This window comes from Halichoerus grypus, chromosome 6 (genome assembly GCF_964656455.1).
Source record: "Halichoerus grypus chromosome 6, mHalGry1.hap1.1, whole genome shotgun sequence".
Classification (NCBI taxonomy): Eukaryota; Metazoa; Chordata; class Mammalia; order Carnivora; family Phocidae; genus Halichoerus; species Halichoerus grypus.
This window is the reverse complement of record NC_135717.1, coordinates 52,320,329-52,343,049: the sequence shown is the minus strand read 5'-3', so window position 1 is coordinate 52,343,049 and position 22,721 is coordinate 52,320,329. Positions and strand designations below refer to the sequence as shown.

General features: G+C 46.2%; 1 protein-coding gene across 6 annotated transcripts in view; it reads right to left on the bottom strand.

The window, feature by feature from the left end:
- Nucleotides 1–22,721, bottom strand: part of CAMK1D (calcium/calmodulin dependent protein kinase ID) — a 420,921-nt gene that overhangs the window by 31,475 nt on the left and 366,725 nt on the right. For all 6 annotated transcript variants that reach the window (XM_036068430.2, XM_036068433.2, XM_078075145.1 and 3 more), the window contains one exon: nucleotides 8,365–8,440. In XM_036068430.2, the coding sequence (XP_035924323.1) occupies nucleotides 8,365–8,440 (76 nt within the window). The remainder of the gene's footprint in view (nucleotides 1–8,364; nucleotides 8,441–22,721) is intronic.

Here is a 22,721-nt window from a genome sequence, read left to right as displayed (position 1 = left end):
ACATTAGAAGGTCAAAGCTGGATCAAATCTTTCAAGTTCTATTTGAAAAATTCATTTCAGATCGAATGCTACATCTTGTCTCAAACAGAGTAAGCACATCGTATCTTCAGATAATTGGTGCTGAAGGATAAACCATCCATCTCCCTGCACGATGGCCAATATTTGAAGATAGCCTGTCCAGAGCCAGATCACCATCGCCTCTGCTGGGGAGACCTCCTCAAGGCCAGGGCAGGGTTCAGGGCTCTGCCCTGGGAGCTCTCACCTCTCATTTCGGTGACAGCCGACAAGACTAGATTTTAACTGATCTGTTTACTGTCTGTCGCCTCCAGCAGACAGTCAGCACCTCCAAGACCAGTTGGTGATGAATCCATCTCTGCAACCCCATCATATCGCCTGACACATATTAGGCTCAATAAATGTTCACTAAGTGAGTGAATGTCAATCCCCTGCCTTCCATTCTCCGAGGCTACATCTCCTGAAACGTTTAGCTGATGCTAAAATGACGGTTTCCAGGAGACGATGCTGACATGAACAAAAGAGAGCAGAGGAAGTGACATGTTCTTCCATCTGGCCTGAAGCCACTGGCCATTGAGTGTAAAGGTGATATAGGTGAGACGTTCCCTTCTTGCTTCTCCCTCCAGGTGTCCTCTCTACCCCAGGGCCTTTGAGAGACAAAAACAATGGTGGATTCACCATTGCCCCCACCACCTAAAGTGCAGAATTGCTTTATCTCGATTGCACTGCTTGTAAAATTCCCTCCCTCACCACTGTGCACACCCCTCCACCTACTTTCTGAAACCAGACAGTATTTGTTTGACTATGTCCTAAGGGGTTAGAGGTGAACCAACTGTCAACAGACAACCAATAAACTCTTTCTCCAGAAGCAGCAGGGAGAGGGCCATGGGCCCACAAACAAAGCAGAAATGTGGCCAAGTGATACCTGTGTCTGAGATTAAAGCTAACCAAAAGGCATTTAGCCACGCACAGGATCCACTCAGCAGAGACGATGGAGGGGAGATGAGGCACCTTTCTGGAAATCCTCGGAAAGCGCCACGCTGAAATGCAGTCGGTGGAGTAAATCAGTAAGCCTGAGAATGACAACCACCAAAGCCCGCGGCAATACAAGTGATGATACCTGAGGGATGAAAAGAGCGAGCAGGGTGGAGGCTGCTGTGCAGGGCAGGAGGCAGGAGGGGGAGGCGTGCGCACCGGCCAGCATGGGGCCATTCCGGCCAGCCCCCAGGAACAGCCGTGCCGCAGCGGGACAGAAAGACTCCCTGGTAGAGAAAAACCCTGGAGACGACTATAGGCTTTGTGAAAACACATCAGGCCATCCAGCTCTAGGGCTCTGATTTCTTGTTCGTAAAGGAAACTTCTGCTTTTAATTTGCTTTCTCGTGGAGCATTTCCTCTTTGGGGGAGAACATGCTAGTTTGATGACATGCATATCCAATTACCCGGTGGGGCACAGATCTCATGATTTAGTAAACTGACACTCCAAGTTTTTTGTTTTGTTTTGTTTTGTTTTGAATCTCTTTTGAGTCTGGCTAGTGTGAATCAATTCGCTGGGATCGTCTGAGCAAGATGAATAAACAGATGAATTTAGTTTCTGAACTTCTAAAGCCAAAGTCCAGACCATGGACCCAAGGCAGCCTAAACAAGGCAATGTGTCCCATCCCACAAAGCTTAGGAATATAACAAGATGATTGCTGCCTGCTAGCAAGGCCAGTTAATTACTCCTATTAGTGTTAACACTCCTCCTACTGATGGTAGTCACCACCATCATAATGCCCCATGCTTGGGTCTTTCCCTGGCACTAATTATGCTACATTCTCTCCTACTGGAGCTTGGGTTCATGCTCTCTCCCTGGGACATGTGTATCCATAAAGAAGCAGCTGTCAATGGTTTAAAATCATGATGACTGCCTTGGCAAGGAGCATCCTTTGTCTCCGAAAATGGACCTACCATGCAGATGAGGCATTCTTAGCGCCGCTCTCACAAAGCCTATTAGGCTGTGTATGTTGGCCAATCGATATTTACGTGACCTGGTTTTAAAGACTGAACAACATCAGAGGCCAGTCAAAAAGCAAGGGGATTATGGTAAGTACTTGGCCTGGAGGTTCTGGTAGGCAGGGAGGTCAGAGGTCACAGCACGGGTAGGGGCCTCCCCACCCACGGCAGACCCGCCCTAACCATCCAGCCTGCCCTAACGCTCTAATGCCTAAACTTCTTAAGACCTCCGCCCAGTTCTTGCCGGCAAACATCCCCTGTGTTTCTCCAGAGCCGCTGTATCCCCGAGCATAGTTTAGGCAAGCCATCGTTAACTCATCTCCTTGAAGTTTCGAGAAGAAAGGCAGCCTACGTGTGATCACAAAATTCAGTCTGGTCAGTGAGATGCTGATTCTATGTCCTTGGAACTTGTGCTTTCTTGGCTGAGCCACATCTCCAGCCTGGACACCAACATGCTCATCGGGGGTTCCAGAACACTCTGTCCTCCATCCTTCTCAGTAACTTAAGTGGTGCAGGCAAAGACGGTTTTTTTTTTGTTAAGTCCTGATCCCCAAGGAGAGATTCCTGACAGGATAAGGACCCATTCGATGTATTTTTAAAAATGAGTATCCCTGATAGAAAAAAAATATTTCTCCTTCCAAATGATGGATAACATAGACATGAGTGGAGAGATCAAAAGAGAAGCAATTCGTCAAGTATCTGCGCTGGCAAAATGCGGAATGTTTTGCCTGGTGTGCAGAGAGGAGGACCTTTGGTACGTGGTCTGTCACAGGCGCTTTTGCCGTGATTGGGTATCTCAGCGTGACAGGTTAATCAAATGAAAATAATGCTGTACCCCAAAAAAACCGCAGAGGCTAACCCCTTCTCCATTCCAGGTGACACGAAGAACGGGAGTTGAGTGCGGACCCCTGCGGCAGAGCTGGCTTCCCCTGTGTGCTGTCTGTGGGTCACGGCCAGCTCAGCAGCCGTGCTCTCTGGTCTCCCGGTGCAGGATGGGAGTGGGGCGTCTGGGCGCAGTGTGTCAGTGGGAAGTAGCAAGAGTCTGAGAGTGAGATCCACGAGTTCCAGCTTCTAACCCTAGTTCGACCCGGAGCCAGCCTTGTGCTGGGAACACCAACGAGGTCACAGGCCTCTCACAGAGGCCCTGCCTGCCATTTTGGAGTCTGACCCAGTCGTTAAATCAACCTGAGACTAATCCCCGGAGCAAAGCTAGTGGTGACCAGGGAACTACCACGTTTAAGCTTAACAAGTTTATACTTAAAATAGAAATAAATATAGTATTGCTTTACTTAATACTGTATTTTAACCCCGCCAAGTATTGTGTCGTACACATGATAAGGATTTGGATGTACTATGTTCAAACTATCCTCAGATATATATATATGCCCAGATCTCTCCCCCAGACTTCTGACCTCCCCATGTACATACACTATTCCATGGATATCTCAAAGAGGTCTCAAGTTTAACATGCCCAAGACGAAATTCTTGATCTCCCTGATCCTCCTAAACTTGCTCCTCCACCACCCCCTAATTCTTTTTTCTTAGCCATTTACATGATTGCTTAAGCCAAAGACTTGGCTTTACACTTGAAACTTCTCTTTTATCTCCTGCATCCAAAATACACCGACCACCTGACCCCCATCACTGCCCCCTGGTAGAAGCAACTCTCACTGCTCACCTGACAGCGCCTCTCAAGGGTCTCCACCCTCCACTGCTGCCCTGTCCAGCCCCTGTTCACAGAGTAGCCGGAATAGGAATAATCCTCGAGTGAAAATCAGGTCAGTGCACACCTCAGGCCCAAATCCTTCTTTGGCTTCCCATTAACCTCTGTTAAACCAAACTTTCTGCCAAGTCTCTCCTTCCCCAGGCTCTTGCCTACCTCTTGGAATATAACTTTTCTGATATCCTGTCTTGACACCATACTGTAACCACGCTGGCCTTTCGGATATTGCCCTACCTGTGGGCTGTGGCAGACACGTTCTTTACCTACTGCAAATCTGTTTCCTGCTTTTTCTTCCCCAGCACAACTGTGATTTGCACCTCCTCCACATGGTCACCTGCTTCATTCGGCCAGCTGTGATCATCCCATTCTCTCTTCCAGGACCGCTTTAGAAATGAGCGTGGGTGGCATTTCTGGCCAAGGAGACATGAGGGAACGTTGGCTGAGGGACTTCCGGGGAAGACAGTCTAGCTCTTACAGGTACACGGGGCTAAACATCACCTCTTCTTCCACCAGCTGGTGCTGTGTCTGTCCCCGAGGCCTGCAGCTATGACGGCCATCATGTTTGGTTGCGGAGGGTGCAAGGAAAAACCAATGCACTGAGGATGGCGGAGAGCAAGGGTGGATATAACCTGGGAATGAGGATCTGACTTAGGCACTCATGGGGCTTTCCCACCTATGCACTTGTTATTATGTGAGGTATGACTTTTTTTTAAATGCTTATGCCAGTTGGGCCTGGTTTGTCCCTTACTTGCAGCTGAAAGCATCCTCCGCTCACACTATTCACTCTGCCTGGAATACTTCCTCCTCACGCTTTATCTGCCTAACCTACTCATCATTTAGGTTTTGTTTTATTAGGTCCTCTGCTCAGAGAAGGCTTCCCTAGCCACCCGCTAGAAATAGGTAACCTCTGTTCCACTTTGCCAGAGCCCCTCATCCTCTTCCTTCAAAGTACTTTGCACATTTAAAATTCCATGTTCATTTATGAGGTTTCTTTGAATGCCTGTCTCTTTCACGAGACTGTGAGCCAGCTTCACAAACAGAGGGGCTGTGTATGTGTTGTTGAGCACTCATTCCCAGTATCGAGCATAGTGACAGGTGCATGGTACATATTCTGTAAACATTTGCAGAAAGAAATAAACACAAGCTGGATATAACATGGAAAGAAACGTCCTCTCTTCTCTCAGTGACGTGGCCATGTCTGCATGTGAGGGCATAAGATGTTAGCACAAAGAGCTGGACTGGAAGTCAGAGTGGGGCTTGGGTTCAAATGTCGATTCTGATACCAAGTTATATTATGTAGTCTCCCTAAGTTTTATCTTCTCTCAGTGGGTTTAATAAAAACTGCATCTATCTTGTAGGATTGCAGGGAGGGTGAAGGGAGATAAAACTTGTGACCATATTTATATTCTTGCACTGTTCTACAGATGTTTGATGTCAGCATTATTATAAAGTAGGTGCTATGTCCATCCTGAAATGTCCATGTTTTAAGGGGATTCCACTGTAATAATTCGATTAAGCACAGCACAACCAAACCATTTACTATGGACTGAAGAGTATCCCCCTCAAATTCAGAGGTTGAAACCCTAACCCCCAATGTGATGGTGTTTGGAAATGGGCCTTTGAGAGGCAATTAGGTTCAGATGAGGTCATGAAGATGGGGCCTCCATACTGGGATCAGTGCCTTTATAAGAAGAGACACCAGAGAACATGCATGTTCCCCTTCTGCCTTGTGAGGACACAAGAAGGTGGCAGTCTGCGAGGTGGGGAGAAGGTCCTCACCAGGAATTGAATCAGTAAGCACCTAGATCTTGAACTTCCCAGCCTTCTGAACTGTAAGAAATGAATCTGCTGATTGAGTCATCTGGTCTACCGTATTTTATTCTAGCAGCCAGAATGTCTAAGATACCAATGCTTATCTCAGTAAAGCCATCTGCACCTCCTCATAGCTGTGCAGATAGATACCCTACCCCAATGCCAAGACTTCAGGGAGACAATTACATATACAGTTATATATACAAAGGGAATCTATCAACATTGGTGCAGACCAGAGCGGTGGTTCAGGATTCAGAACAGATGTGAAGGAACAAGCAAGCAGAAGCCCAGATGAAGGGGCACTTTTTGCCTAGCCCCAGATTTCTCTAGATGATACGAGCTTTGGTCCTCTACAGGAAGGACAGTGGCTCATCATTCATTTCTTTAAATCTTCCATGTCAAGTTTGGCAAGGTAGGATCTCTGACAAGAATTTCCACTGGGGTTTTAAGGAGCCAGAGTGAAGAACACATGGCCTGTGTCTGCTTTCGGCTTACCCAGGAAGCTCCCTAACGAGGTATGCAGAAGTGTGTGTGTGTGTGTGTGTGTGAATTTATTAGGGGAGAGGGTCCACAGCTTTCACCAGATTCTCAAAGGGTCTGTAACTCCCCCCCCTCCCCACGAAAAAGGATGAAACTACCTTAGAAAACAGTCAACGTGCTTTGAAAGTGAAAGCACTCTGTAAGTGCAATATGCTAGTTTTATAGCTCAGACGAACCTGGCCTTTACCTATTTCCATAAGTGGGAGCCGTAGGGGCCAAGGACATTATAATGGATAAATCCTGTGATAATGGCAGGCATCTATAGGAGCTGTCAACTAAATCCACACTAAACTACAAAAGCTGCCCAGTTGAATGTATGCTGTAGAAAGACTGCTTGCCTTCCAGATAATGAGACAAAGCCAACACAGGGGGGATGTTTCCAGCAGTCCCTGAAGATGCCACATACTGTCAGACCTTTCTCTGATCACAATCCCCCATGGTCTTTCATTGTGTGCAGCGGGCTCTATCTGCTAGAAAGCCTTCCCTTCCTTGGGGAGAAATTCATTTCCTATCAATTACAGACACCAGTTGGCCCAAACCCACTCTAGGAATATGCTCCGTAGTAAGCATTTGAAAGTATCACTGCAAAAAGAAATTGTAATTAAAAAATAACTTGACAGTGGACTTAAGCAAAATAGAAAATAATAATAAAACCCAAAATTGACCACCCTTAATTAACTGTGACAACACTATGCCTATGATAGCATTTCCTGGGTTGTGTAAATGAGGTACCTGAGAAGAAATGAGGAATCTAAAAGCTCAATTTTGGTTTTCATCAAATTTTTTCTCATTTTGATTTCTTTTGGCGATGTCCTAATACTTTTATAGTGGTTTGTATCCCCAGGAAATCCAAGGTGGCACATGAGAAGATGCTCAACATCGTTAGCCATAAGAGAAACATTGCAGTATTATTTATAATAGCCAAGACATGGAAGCAACCCATGTGTCCATTGACAGACAGACAGACAGACAGACACACACACACACACACACACACACACACACACAGAGGAATATTACTCAGCCATAAAAAAGGATGAGATCTTGTCATTTGCAATAACATGGATTGACATAGAGGGTATTATGCTAAGTGAATTAAGTCAGACCGAGAAAGACAAATACCATAAGATTTCACTCATATGTGGAATCTAAAAAAACGAAACAAATACATACATAAACAAATAAAAAGCAGAATCAGACCTATAAACACAGAGAACAAACTGATGGTTGCCAGAGGGAAGGGGGTTGGGGGATGAGCCAAATGGGTGAAGGGGAGAGGGAGGTCCAGGCTTCTAGCGATGGAAAGACTAAGTCATGGGGATGAAAGGTACAGCACGGGGAATATGGTCAATGATACTGTAATAGCCTTGTAAGGTGACAGAGGGCAGCTACACTTTTGAGCACAGCATAAGCTATAGAGTTCAAATCACTATGTTGTACATCCGAAACTAATGTTAACACTGTGTGTCAACTCTACTCAAACAAGCACACTACAAATAAATTTTAAAAACAAGGAAGCAAATCACACCCACAATGAAAGCACTTCATACCGATCAGGACAGCTATTATAAAACATGGGAAATCAGTGTTGGAAGGGGTGTGGAGAAACCGGAACCCTTGCGCGTTGCTGTCAGGAACGTAAAGTGAGGGTGCTGCTTTGCAACACAGTGTGGAGATTCCTCAAAAAGTTAAACGGAAGTACCATATGATCCAGCAACCCCACTTCTGGTATACCCCTAAAGGCAGACATTTGTACACCTGTGCTCATAACAGCATTATGCACAATAGCCACGAGGTGGAAACCACCCACTGTCCATTGATGGATAAATGGAAAAACACAATGTATTATATGCATATAATGGACAATTATTCAGCCTTAAAAAGAAGAAAATTCTGACACCTGCCTCAACATGGATGAATCTTGAGGACATTATGATAAATGAAAAAGCCAGTCACGAAAGGCCAAATACTGGATGATCCCACTGACACAAGGAATCAAGAGTAGTCGAGTGCACAGAGACAGAAAGTAGGAGGGTGGCTGCCAGGGACTTCAGGGAGTTAGTGTTTAATGGGGACAGAGCTGTCCTTTGGGAAGATGAGAAAGTTCCGGAGATGGCTGGTGGTGATAGTTGCCCAACACTGTGAATGTACCTGATGCCACTGAGCAGTACATTAAAGAATGGTAAAAGTGGTAAATTTTGTGTTATGTATATTTTTCCACAATAAAAAAGAAAAAAAGAAAGAAAGAAAAAACCAGCCAAGGTGGCAAGCAATACTTACAAGATATAGGCAATCACCCCGATGGACCAGCAGTCAACAGCTTTGCTGTACGGTTTCTGGGCCAGGACCTCAGGAGCTGTGAAGTGATAAAGGAGAGACACAAGCCTGACTATTTAAACGCCCGAGACATAAAACATTTTTTAGATTTTTCTTCTCTTTTTCTGTCTGCCCCCCAGGCTGAGCTTTCTGTGATTCTAAAAACTGGGTAGAGATATAGAAATTATTTTATGTGTTGGTTTTTCTAGCCAGAAAATCATGAGAGCATTTTGTGTGTGTGTGTGTGTGTGTAATGAGATTAACAAAAAAGTTCAACTAATCAATCTATCAGTGAATTGGAATAGGGTGACTATTTCATGTCAGTGCTGTGCTAGGTACCGCAGCTCAGGCGAGACTGAGTCAGAGACAGGTACACTCCACTTGGAGCCTGGGGTGTGACTTCACCTAAAATTAATTCAGGGAAGCATTTCTGGCCCCCGGGGTAGGGCCCTCCTGGGTGCCGTGGGGGCATGAAAGTGAACTCTCCTCCTAATACCTTCATGGAGCTCACAATCCAGGGGAGGTGAGACCTGAAATCTGGCCCCTGGGAAACTGCCCTAGGCCTGCTCTCAGCTCACTCTTGAAGGTTTTGGGCAGGTGTTTCTCATCCATGAAACAGCAAAAACACTCCTTAATTCCAATCCCTCGGTTCTAATCCAAGAGTCCTCCAGCCTGGGGGTCTCAGCTTATTTTGTCCTATTCTTGCACTTTCTGTTCCTGGCCTTGTGGCTTGAGCCCCGGGTTGGATACCCACTCCCAGTGTCTCTCAACTGGCCGTGGCTGCCATATATATTTGTGCAAAGACTAAATAAATATAAGAAAAACAGTGCATCTTCACAAGCAAAATCTCCTTTTCACCCAAATATACTTGATGGACGTGTCTTTAGCATAGACTTTCCAGAAAACTTAAGAGAGTAGACAAAGTAAAACTAGCTGTCTGCTGGATTGTGTGTTCTATGGCTTTGGGATGCATTAACTCACTTACCCTGACTGGCCTTGAGGGGAAGAGCTTAATTATCATTATCATGATGACTCCCAAGTCACAGGTGAGGACCCAGAGGGACCGGCAGTTCCAGGAACCTGCCCAAAGTGATCCACTGAGAAACTGGTCTCTAAACCAACTCCCTGTCGTGACCTGGGTCATTCATAAATGTTTTCTACTATAACCCTTTCAGCAACCCTCATGATGATCATTCTCTGCACCTGATCTAAGGGAAATGAGCCTCAGAGAAGTTCTCTTTCTGATGCCACCCAGTAGATATGGACCAGCTGGGATTTGAACCAGGTCGATCTCACCCTCGTCCCAGTTCCATCCATTGAAATATATTTACAGTTAAAGTGAGTACTTCTTTAGTCTGTAAGAAAAGTCCCGTTGCAGAAAAACTAACAGGGAAATCCTCTCTTATGTTTGTTACGATAAATTTTCCTAAGTAGGACTGGGGACTATACAAACTTTTGTTGAATGTTTCTGTTTATGATGGTAAGAAATACAATCCACAGATAACCCCCAAATCTACTTTCCGATTTCAGCCCCCATTCCTCCACACTTGAATTAGACTTTATTTTTGTCTTTTTTATCAAGAGCAAAATAAATACGTATGTCCTTTCTTTGCTTCGTTCACCCTCAGTGCAATAGCGAAAGGAGAAACAGAACTATAAAGCTAGGGAACTCACAAATCGGAGAAGTGGCCCTTGGATAATTGGGAGCTGGCCACATCGATACTTCCATTTCCCTATAACTGCTAAGAGCATATTTCTCAGACACTTCTATTATGGCAACTGACAAAAGGGAGCCATTTACCACAGTAAATGTCTTGCTGATTTAGGAGGTATGCTCTCTCCGCGCTGATGTTCTGGTCTGGCCACAAGGGCACAGATGGTGGGAGGTGACTGCATTCTGTAAGGAGCTTATTTCTGAGCCTCCAGAGCCATCCGTGTGCCCTGATGGAAAGTTCAGGGAGGCACAGATGGCTCATCGGCGACGTCTGACCCGGTGTCACTTCCCAGCAGGACAGATGGCAGATATCCTGAGCACAGAGCCAGGCTGGTGGGCAGGAGCCCTGGCTTCCATGTCATGGGATCTCCTGGACTCCTTAGGGAGATGGCAAGCCAGCCAGGCTCAGCCACTCCAGGGCATCGACTGTCAAACGGTGGTGCAGGGGCAGCCAGAGTTCAGTGCAGGATTTGGGGCACAAGCTCATGTCACGTACCAGGTGTGACACGGCGACAGACATGGGGAAGGAGCCCTGAAAAGGAAGAGGTCGGCACCTCCAACAGCTGATTCCAAAGTTTATAAGCAAAGACTGAGCCGATCCCCTGAGCCATGATGTGTAGAGGGGTAAGACTCACGGCCCCTGCAAAGCAGGTTTCACTCCGAGGAGGAGCTGATACTGTATTATTTGGAGCTCCCCAGACTCAGCTCTCCAGCACTCTGGGCATGAGAGGGAGGGCTCCTTAAAAGAACATCCTCTTCCTCCTTCTCTTCCCCTCTCCCTCCTTCCCTGCCTTTTAGAAAGAGGGAAATTCTGGCCACCATCCCTCATTCAGAAAAAAAAAGAATAAAGAATGCGGGGTCCCTCCAGAAGTCTGTATGCCCAGGGACTCGTGCACACTCAGCATCTCCCCTTCGGGCTGGCAGAGCGACCCGCGTTCTGGAGAACCGTGCAAGGCCCTGCGTGCACTTGAAAAGCAAGTGGCTGATTTTTATGCAGCGTGGAACTGGGATGTTGCTTGTGATGTTTAGACTCTTGAAGCCACAGATGACACATATGATTTTTAAAATATTAGATTTTGTTTAAGTGGTAAAGTTTATAACATCAAGTTTTTTTTTTTGTTTTTTGTTTTTTGTTTTTTAAGGTATCTGGATCTTTCTCAGATGCTTCTAGTCTCGCAATTGACAAAAGGGAGCTGCTGACAGAAGGATGCCAGGATCAGTAGCTTGGGTGTTAGTGGGAAAATTTCTAAACGATTAACAAGCAAACATCGAAGTAGCAATACTGGGGGTAGAAGTCTATGTACTTGTGCCAAACATTTCTTGTTCTTTCTGGTGTTGTGTCTTATTTAGGTTCTGTCAACAACAGCACAATAAACATTTTTTAACCAATTGTTGACAGGTGAACCACTGGCCTTCTGGTGAGATTCTTCACTGCACTTGAAACAAATGGAGAGAGTAAAGTCCTTGGACGTGTAATGTAACAATAAAAAAGAGAAAGCAGCCTGATCTGGGAAAGGATATTCTCACCAACCAAAAATATTTTTAAAAATTGTATCATGGCAACACACACTAATGGCCTTAATTCCAATTCCACTTTTGATTTGATTCTTGAAACCAAATGTACTCAGGGCACCTGGGTGGCGCAGTTGGTTAAGCGCCCGACTCTGGATTTCAGCTCAGGGCGTGATCTCAGGGTCATGAGACCGAGCCCCGCATCGGGCTCAATGCTTCGCTCGGAGTCTGCTTGAGATTCCCTCCCTCTCCCGCTGGGTAAATAAATAAATAAATAAATCAAATCTTAAAAAAAAAAACAACAAATGTTCTCTGGGACATTGTTTGAACAAGCCTACTATATCCCTTTAGCTACTTTTCATCTCGTAGTGATTCTTGGAAAGCATCAATTCTCAGGCAATATTCAGAACCCTCCTGACAATTTGCTATGGCGAGCAAATCATGCTGAATCCCTGGGATCTGCTGGGATATTTTCTTTCCTGTTCTCCTCTGGGTCCTGCAGTTGGCTCCCCTTGTTTGGCCAACCTGTTGAATTCTCCTGGTTTTTGGCCCACCTCCTACCCTCTCCCAGATCCTTTCAGCCTGTAGCCGGTGCTCTGTGAGAGTTTACCTCTGGCTCTGATCACTTGAGAGACCAGGTGCCACTTTGAGAACCAGCCATGCTCCCTCGTATTATGTTATTAATCTTTTTATTACTTTATTAATCTTATACCATATAATCCTTGGCAAGAATTCGGCTGTAATTCTAAGAAGTCACAGCAACCAATTTACAAACTCTCAGACGACAAATGAGCTTCCACGCAGAGGAGGCCCTGAGCACAGCCGACCGGGGGCCTTGCAAAGTGGGAAGGGTTCTCCGAGCCGTGCCCACCACAAATCCACCGCCCCCCCAACACTGTCAGATGCCGAAGAACATCTGACGGAGAAACGATTTTCTCTTCTGACTGTACCCAGTGCAACTCACACACTTCACGTGTAGTGGGAGGGTGACAGTGAATCTCACCACCCCCACACCTCCTCGTAGAGGGAGGCTTTGAACTGAAATAACTTATTTTTTTAAAGATTTTATTTATTTATTTGACAGAGAGATAGAGAGAGCACAAGTAGGCAGAGGGGCAGGCAGAGGGAGAGGGAGAAGCAGGCTCCCCACCGAGCAGGGAGCCCAATGCGGGGCTCGATCTCAGGACCCTGGGATCATGACCTGAGCCGAAGACAGACGCTTAACTACTGAGCCACCCAGGCGCCCCTAAACTGAAATAACTTAATTGGAACTATTGACACTTGACAAAAAGAGCTGTCATGAAAACACACCGCAGCCTGTTTATGATGCCATCAGCCCCCAGGTAGAGCAGGACAGGGCTTTGTCTGCTGGTACAGCCTAGACCGAAGGAAAGGACTTGAGGCAAGAGGACCCTTGCATTCCTCCAGCTCATCTGAAGTCCCGGTCCCTGGAGGCTGTCAGGGGCTGTCAGGGGAACAGAGCCCCCTGGAGGTGCTGAAAAGGACATGTGCAAGATGGGTAGTGGTTGAGTGGGAGCAGCTCTGCCTGGGTGACACATGTTGGGTTCCCAGGTCCACTCACCCAAATCCCATAGCACGCCAGCCTCCCGGACGCCCTACCGGACCTTCTGCATCTCTTCCCCGCTGCGTGAATCACACTGTCAAATACCAGGCTTCATGCCCCCTGACCACAAGCACATCGCTCGGGTCTGTATTTTTAGGGCTTAGCATAGTCTGTGTGGTTAACAAATGGCTATTCCTGACATGAATTTGGGGGATAAAAACAGGCAGAATTAGTCTTAAGTCTCTGCATGTGGCCGATTGTCATGCGTGCCACTCTCCTTGTAAAACTTTTCTTCAAAGGGATTTCAGAATTACTACTTTTCGGTCTCAAGGGCAGAAAAGATTTTCTATCAAGTGATCTCTCAGAACTTCCTTCCCGGCCCGATCTTGGGGTTAACAATTCCGTGCTCTTTGCCATCCCTGACAGAAACAGCATCCCATTGGCTGGTTTCGTTTACTGCAGCAAACAGAAGTTCTGATACCACGTAAAGGATCAGCTTTAGCAAAGCATCCCCGAGCTACTGGAGATATCTTTGGACCGACAGATGTGGTCCTCTTTTCTGAGGCTTTTCTCATGCTTTTTAGTGAAACAGTTGGTTCAAAATGTAAAATAATCGAATTTACTGCTGGGAGACTTGCTACCAACCCACTGGAAAATTCCACTGGGTGGGAAACGTCCTACAACCCGAGCTGTTTTATTTTGGTTGAGAGCAAGGGTTCCTGGTAAAGGGAAGGACTCCAGAGGTTTCAAAAAGGAAGGAAAAAAAATTCAGAAACCTTTCATCTTGTTTTTAAAACAATTAAATTGCCCATATTCCTTACTGAAAGAGAAGAGAAGGGCCTAACCAAGTCTAACTGGAAGCGGGAAGAGGGGCTGTCTATTGGCGTGGGGGTGATACTCAATCCCCAGGCTCTAAAAAAACAGAAAAGGAATTTTCCCTTTTCCTGCGCTCTCAGGGATGTGCTGAAGAGCACTTTCTGCAGAGAGAGGAGGAGACGGAGACTAGCTCACCCTGTTACCAAGTTCATGTCCTTCAGTAAAAGAAATCTGGGATCCCCCACTTATTACACCTGTGGACTCGGGCGAGTCATTTGATCTCTTTAAGCCTCCAGTTTGTTCATCTGTAAAATGGGTACATTCACAGAGCCCACCCTTTAGGACTGTAATGAGGCTTCATGAAAATAATAAACACAATAAGTTACAGAGAGAGCTAATAGTAGTTCATTATGTAAGGATGAAGGGTTGAGAGAACCACAGGAACAAAAAGAGAACAGAGGGTTTATTATTTTTTAGAATTAAGGATGGACAGATCCTTGATGTCGTTTAGTACTTTGCCTTGATTCTAGCTTTACATAATGGAAATGATTCGTAAATGGAGATTTCCACCCTTTGCATTAGAACCTTCAGAAATCAGACCTGAACTGGGCCCACAAGTGATGGAAGGGCACGACTGAGGACGTGAATCTTTGAGTTGGAGGGAGCCTTCAAACCCCCTATACCAACCTCCTATCCAGTTGGTCCCTCTGTCCATTGAGTTACAGATCCTTTTATTCACTTATTCACCAACATACTTCTACAGTCCCCTCTCGGTCCAGGCACAGTTCTAGAGACTGCATCCCAGGAACTGCCCATTCATCATTGCTGACAGCGCCACGGGCGTGAGAACAGTCTGTCATGGCTGCAAGGTGCAATGCTCAGCTGCAGCCGATTCTTCATTTCATTGGCCCCAATTATAATTCCTTCTTAAAGGGAGGTTAGAAAAATTTGTTCTAGGATAAAGAAGATGTGGTATATATATACGATGGAATATTATGCAGCCATCAAAAGGAATGAGATCTTGCCATTGGCAACAATGTGGATGGAACTGGAGGGTGTTATGCTGAGCGAAATAAGTCAATCAGAGAAAGACATGTATCATATGACCTCACTGATATGAGGAATTCTTAATCTCAGGAAACAAACTGAGGGTTGCTGGAGTGGGGGGTGGGGTGGGAGGGATGGGGTGGCTGCGTGATAGACACTGGGGAGGGTATGTGCTATGGTGAGTGCTGTGAATTGTGCAAGACTGTTGAATCACAGATCTGTACCTCTGAAACAAATAATGCAATATATGTTAAGAAAAAAAAAAGAAGATAGCAGGAGGGGAAGAATGAAGGGGGGGAGATCGGAGGGGGAGACGAACCATGAGAGATGATGGACTCTGAAAAACAAACTGAGGGTTCTAGAGGGGAGGGGAGTGGGAGGATGGGTTAGCCTGGTGATGGGTATTAAAGAGGGCACATTCTGCATGGAGCACTGGGTGTTATGCACAAACAATGAATCATGGAACACTACATCAAAAACTAATGATGTAATGTATGGTGATTAACATAACAATAAAAAAATTAAAAAAAAATTTGTTCCAGAAGACTACTTATAAATATGAATGTATCCTGATTTTTTCCCTAATTCTTTGGAGTTTGCAAACCTCCTGTGTATCTCAGAGAATTTGTTAACTTTCTATGCCTCAGTTTCCTGTCTTGAAGGGCATCTGCTACTTCATCCTGAAGTTATGTCTTTGTGGTAAAGAATCTGAGCTCAAGTGAAGCGTTGCATGGGACCCTTCGTGTCAAGGAATACGGTTAGGGATTTGTGTCTAATCCAGCCCCAAAGAGTCAGTGACAACACGTGTCCAAGAAGTGGCAAGAAGGATTTCTTGCAAACACTGAGAGAGAAACAGGACATTTCTATCCAGGGGCTGCCTGTCCAGGGATGATGAATAAAATCCTACAGATCAAGGGAAATAAAATTCAGGCATCCATTTCAGGTGGAATTTGGCCTTAGGAAGAACCGATTACAATGAGGGGCAGGACCGACGGCACTGAGTCAGAACCGTTTCTGTCGGCGGAACGACCAGCAGCAGGGGGATTAAAAAAGAAAAATCCCGGATAACGAGGGGCTTTACTGTGAGCGTCCTCATAAATGGTGTTGCCCCACCGAGGTTTAGAGTACTGCCATCTGGGTGGCTGGCACATAAAAATACAGCTGAAATACAGACTCATTCTTTGCCTGTGGTTTGCCTTCCACCCAAAGTCCCGGCAGGTCAGACGAGTGTTCCTGGGACCCCTCTGTCCTTCTGCCCATACAAGTTCATTTGCACTTTCTCATCCTTCCCTTAGAGTTGCAATTGACTAAAACTGCATCACAAAACGGCAGCTCGCTCTGATTTTCCTGGTAGCCTCTTGAATGTTACCACAGGCATGAAAAGTCCCCTCGAAAGCACCGGCCCGGTTTGTAATTACTGTTCCGATCGGAGCTGGATTGCCATTCAAATGCTGCCACAGCCAGAATGTGGCCGGTGGGAGGGGGTGGGGTGAGGCTGAGGACTGGGAAGGGAGTGGAAAATGGGAAGGCAGCTGGTGTTTGAAAATGTGGGAGAGACCTGGAATTCGGTGGGAGGGAGGAGGGGAAGTGTTCTGAGTGAGGCAATTCAGAGCAACGTGGCAAGAAATAAGACTGTGATGTGCTCCTTTAGAGGTGGTCCCAAGATCCAGGCTCTGCCCTCCGGGGTTTGTGACGGCAACGGGATGGCACCTTCACTACTTCTGAAATCTGACAAGCTCCACGTCAAGATTGAGAGGACCTTTACAGGCATTCTGGTGTTTGGGGTTTTAATCATTAAAAGAAAAAAAAAAACCCAATAAGTTCCAAAATGGCACAAGGCTTCTTTTCCTCCTTGCCAGCATAGCACAGTGGTACCAGTTTGGAAACTATGACACTCCGTCCCAATATGATGTAGAGAGGAGCCATCCAGAAATTGCAGAAGGGCACAGAGTGAAGAGTGAGGTAGGGGGACTGGACACGTGGAGTGGGTGCTCCTCCAAGGCATGGCTGGGTGAGCTCTGCCCACGTGCTGACAAGGAGCTTCTGTCCCCGTCAGGCTAATCGAAGGAGCAGTCTTCCCACTCAAGGGGCCCTGTTCTCTCTAACAGATGGGGTCTGGCTGCCGCACCTGGGGCGACGAAACGCTCGCTGCTGGTTGTCACTGACTAGCTGCTGAGAGAGAAGGAAAGAGAAAATTCTTATCTGGGTCCTCTGCCTACCCGTCTGCGCCCTGCATGGCCATTTACGAGTTCTATAAACCCCGTTTCAACACCAATGGTCTAAGAGGATGAGAATGACGTGATGCTCATAGCCATATACTAAAATGTGATGTTTAAGGGAGCAAATTAAAAAATCAAGCTCTGTGGGACAAATGGCCACACAGAAGAGTAAGGACGAAGTGCTAGGGGCGGAGGGCCCACGGGGAAAGATGAGAGGAATCACCGTGACAGGTTGCCGACGAGGACAAAAATGCGTGATGGTAACTTACTCTCTTTTTTTCTTATCTGGTCTGAGGGAAGATGGGAAAAAATGGTGTCAGTATCCTCGACACATGGATATTTATAGATTTAAAGGAGTCACGTGTCTCTAGAAATATATGATATGGCAGAACCAGAAAAAAATCAGAGAGCTCAGTTAATCCCTCCAAGAAACTGAGAACCCAAGAGTTTAATGAAGGGCTCAGGCCTCCCACCTGTCTAACCAATGGCGGAGATATGCAGGCTACTTGTTCTAGTGCTGTGACTGGTACCAGCTAGGGGCTGGGCGGCTTGGAGAACAGAGGTCCTCGTCCCAACACCACGCTGGCTGCAAGGACTACTTTCCAAGATCTCATCAGAGCCACAAGTCCCAAATCAAGCTCGAAGAACGCCACAGTCTCATGAATTAAGGGCATTCCTCTAACTGTCAAAAAAATATGCCAAGAATGTTGACCAACCTTTCTTCATTTCCATTTACAAGAGACACGATGAAACTTGTTTCAACTCTTTTAGCCCAAGCTAGACCAAAGAGTTGTGCGGGCAGCACTACAAGTAAGTTATGGAAGGAAACCAGAAGGACTCCTTTTCCCGAAGCTTTAGTAACATGACAATCAGCCACCACGTGAAGAACTATGGTGTGGTTGTGCTGATAAACACAGCCGTGGACCGGGTGTAAGCACGCCTTCCTATTTTTGAGCAACATCCCACAATGAAACAGTGTGGTTGCTGGTGTGGACTCCAGACGAAGGACTGTGCACTGTGGTGGATCATCACTCAGTAGGGCTCGATGAAAAAGGAAAGTCTTATTTAGCTCAGAAACATCACGAAGCAATTCGAGTCTCTGCCACCCTGCCTTCCTGCCCCTTCTAAAGCGAAGTTTGGGATTCCTGAGTCACCCTGCTAGCAAGAGAACACATGCTTGCCTTCCTCTGGCAAGGCACTCTGTCATTTAATCTATAGACCATGGTTTGAAGGTCTTCTAAACTGCTTAATTTTCTTTCTGAAATCAGGAGAACGAGACCCACAGAATTGGAGAAATCACATTAGTGCACAAACAGCGACATCAAGAAATAGAACAACAGGCTTTCCTCTACCAAGAGGAGTTGATGTGTCATCTTTATTTATCAATGACATGACTAGAATGGGTGCTTTCTGTGACTGCCTGCTTCTATTTAGTGATTCAAGAGAGACCATTTGGATATTTTAATTAACGTAGCAGAGCAAGCAACATAAGTAACTTACTAACTTTCTTAGCTCTGACTTTTCCCTTATTGGTGACACCAAGGGGAATGTTACACCTGGCTCAATTACATGGATTCCAAATCTAGGTCAATACCGTCCTGACCGCCACCATGTTACCCTGAGAAGCTGATTGCCACCAGAGAGCCCCATCCTTTCTTCTAAATTATCCCCAAGTACTTGTTTATGCGAGCCCCCTCTCCGAGCCAAATGAGTCTGTTCATTTCTTCCACACCCGACAAAAAGTAGTTTTGGGACTCTGGGCCTTTGTTCTCCTGCTTATACTCTCCCCATCTTGGCCCAGAATTCTACTCTTCCTTCAAATCACGCCTCTCCCACGAGTTTTTCCCTGGTCATTCCAGTCCTTGCTGATCCCTCTCTCACCTGTATTTGTAATGTTGCTTCTGAAATACGGCAAACACGCTACCTTATATGGGTCTGTATGACCCACCAGCCAGACTCCACTGGAGGGGCCCTAGGTGTTAGAGCGAGCTCTAGGAGCTGCCAGCAGTGGGAACCCCATACACAGTGATGGACAGATGCCCACACTCTCCTGCCATCAATGAGCTGATGCTCTGCAAGCACCCCGGCTCCTCATAAAGGACACGTAATATCTGGACAGCTGTTAAGGGTTAAGGGTGAAGTTCAAGGTACTCAGATCCCTTTGCCTTCTCAGGCACCATGTGCACTGGGATACTTGGGATAAACAGCCCTTTTCTTTCATTATTTCATCATTATTAGAGAGCTCATTTAAACTGAAGTAATCTTGATATTGCCAAAATCCACTATTCACCTGAATAGCCATTTAGGCGATAGCAGTAAGAACAACAACAACAAAACAACAGCCTTCACAAATTGAAGCCGATAGATACTTCTATCTAGAAGGAGTCTGAACTAGAGCTGAAAGCAGAGAGCAGCCCTCTGCGTCTGGCTTGGGCTCCTGGACAGCACGGACCCCAGAATCGGGAGTGCCGACGGGGCGACGGGGCTGGGCTCTCCTGTGTTCACATCGAAACTGACCAGTAGAGGTGGGACTGTGGCTTCTTTGTCCAAGATCCCAAATTCCAAGACCTTGCAGAGATAAGCCAGTGGTGGGGGGCAGGTGGGAGTGGTGGTGTCCAGCCCCAGGGTTGACAGCATGCTGGGGTCCTCTTTACAAAGATGCTTCACTTTGTGCCCACTGGCTGTCAGGCTCCCACTGGCTTAGTCAATTAATCGTTCAAATGATCCATAAGTCAAGGCCGCCAAAGTCAAAGGTCAACACCCAGTCTTCATCTTACTTGATTTAATAGCAACAACTGACACAAGAACTTTTTCCAACCCGAAGCACTTTCCAAGATACCACAGTGCCCTGGTTCTCTTCCCACTTCACACGCTGCCCCCTCACAGTCCCGAGGTCTCCAGGACTCAGCCGTGGGACCTCTCTTCTCCTCCATCATTCCCTGCCCCCGTCCCCCCGCCACCCTTGGCCATTTCATCCAGGTTCACGGCTTCAAAATACATCTGGAAGCTGTCAGCCCTCAAATACAGTCCACCCTCATGACACACGGGTTCCGTACTTGTGTAAATTTGCCTCCTTGCTAAAATTTGTAGCCGCCAAATCAATGCTTGCCATGCCTTTGCAGTCACTTAAGGACGTGAGCAGAGAGGCTCTGGCTGAGTTTCTAAGGCGTACTTTCCCTTGTTTGACCTCAAACAAGGCGACACTCTACCCTCCTGTTTCGACTCTCACGTTATAAACAAGTATCATTTTCATGGTCTAGTTAGTGTCAGGTTTTTCACATTTCTGCACATTTTGTAGATTCATGGTTTAAAACGGCCCCCAAGTGCAGTGATGAAGTGCCGTCTAGTGTTCCCGGCACAAGAAAGTGGAGATGTGCTTATAGAGAAAATATGTAGCTAGAGAAGCTTCCTTTAGGCATAAGTTATGGGGCTGTTGACCATGAGTTCAACATTCATGAATCGAGACTATATATTAAATAAGGTGTCACTGAACAGAAATACACGTAAAACAATGTCAGGCATCGATCAGTAGATGAAAATGAGAGGACCAGAGGCTCATGAGGAATCTGACCCTGATCTCCCCTGGGAACAGTGGGTCAGTATTTACTAGTTCAGGGTCAAGGTGATGTTACAGAACATCATTGCATAATGAGAATCGATTGTATCTTGTTGCAGACCAGATCTCTCCCCAGAACTCCAGACCTGTGTTCCAACTGCCTTCTCGACCTTGCAAACTTTAACAAATCAAAATCTGAGCCCCTGGTAATATTTCTGCAACCTGCTCTTTCCACAGACTTTTACTTCTCAAGTAAGGGAAACTGCACCCTTCCAGGGGCTCAGGCCAAAAAGACCTTAGAATTATCATTGATTTCTCTGTCTCTAAAACCCTACTTTTAGTTTTTTAGAAGATCTCCACGACATTACCTTCAAATTTTATCTGGAATCTGACAACTTCTCACTACGTCCCCTCTGCCAACCTAGCCCAGACCCCACCATTTCTCACTTGGATAATTCCAGAGCCTTCTAACTGGTCTCCCTCCTTCCACCCTGGCCCTACACGCTGGCATCTCTCCTAATCCCCACCTGTCTCCTAGAAGTATCCTGGTAAGAGTCAGATCATGCCATGCCTTGCCTCAGAACCCTCCCATGCCTCCCCCAACCCTGAGTAAAAGCCATACTCTTGATAATGACTTCTAAGTCCTGGTCTGCACATGTTCTGCCTGTTCCTTCTCTGACTTTACCTTCTACTGCTCTCCTCTTTGCTCACCCTGCTCCTGTTGCCCCCCCCTCCCCTGCCTCGGGGCCTTTGCACCATCCTTGGAATGCTCTTCCTCCAAATAACAATATGGCCGGCGACTTCACTTCTATCAAATCTTGACCTCTTAGTGTAGGCTGCCTTGATGACTTTATTTAAAATTGTAACCCCCTACACACACACACACACACACACACACACACACACACACACCCTATTCTCTTTCCTGCTTTATTTTTCTCCATAGTACTTATCAATCTAAGATATTAAGTAATAGACTTAGCTGTTTGCATACAGTCTGTCTCCCTCTCACTCAAATGTAAGCACCTTGATTGAGGGCAGCGACTTTTATCTGTTTTTCTTTTCCTTTCTACTGATGCATCCCCAGTACCTAGAATAGCAGGTAGGCACTAAATAAATAATCCTTAAATGATAAATAATGTAGCACTTACCAGACATTATTCAACCTGCCTGTTTGCCCTCTGTCTTTCACAATACTGTGAACATTTTGAAGTCAGAAACGCTGTCCCTACATATTCATATTCCTAACACCAAACCACTGAGCATGGCACATAACAGGAATTTAATAAATGCATGCTGAATGACTGGAAGAAGAGAAGAGAGAGAAAAACGCTAATTTTCATCATGAACCTTGGGTTTTTATCAATTTAACAAACGTCTGTGCAGAGATGAATAAGATAATCCCCCCTGTAGAAAAACCTGCAGTGCAGTGGGAAAGAGACACTGATACTTATGGACCCTGACACAATGTAGTCAGAGCCATGGTGAAAAAGTGGTCAGGAAAGGTCAGGAAAAGAACTAGGATGACAAAAGAGAGAATGGGTGTTGGGAAAGCAGCCCAAAGGGGGCAACATGTAAGGTGGGTTTTGATGGATGAACAGGAGTTTGCCATGCAGCCTGGGTGGGGGTTGGTGGGTGGGGAGGAAACAGCCCAAACTCTGCTGCTCACTGCCCAAGGTATAGATCTACAAGGTATGAGCTGCCCAATGTAGCCCCTTCCTGGCTCTAAGAGGACTCCCCAGGCATCTCAGTGCTCAACAAATATGAATGATTGGAACAGCTACATTCCCACAGAGCTCCTCTCTCCCTCCTCACTCAAAGAAAATTCCATATCTGACAACGGGATTACTTGACAGCTCCACTTGCCACCCTTTAGGGTAGCAACATTAAGGG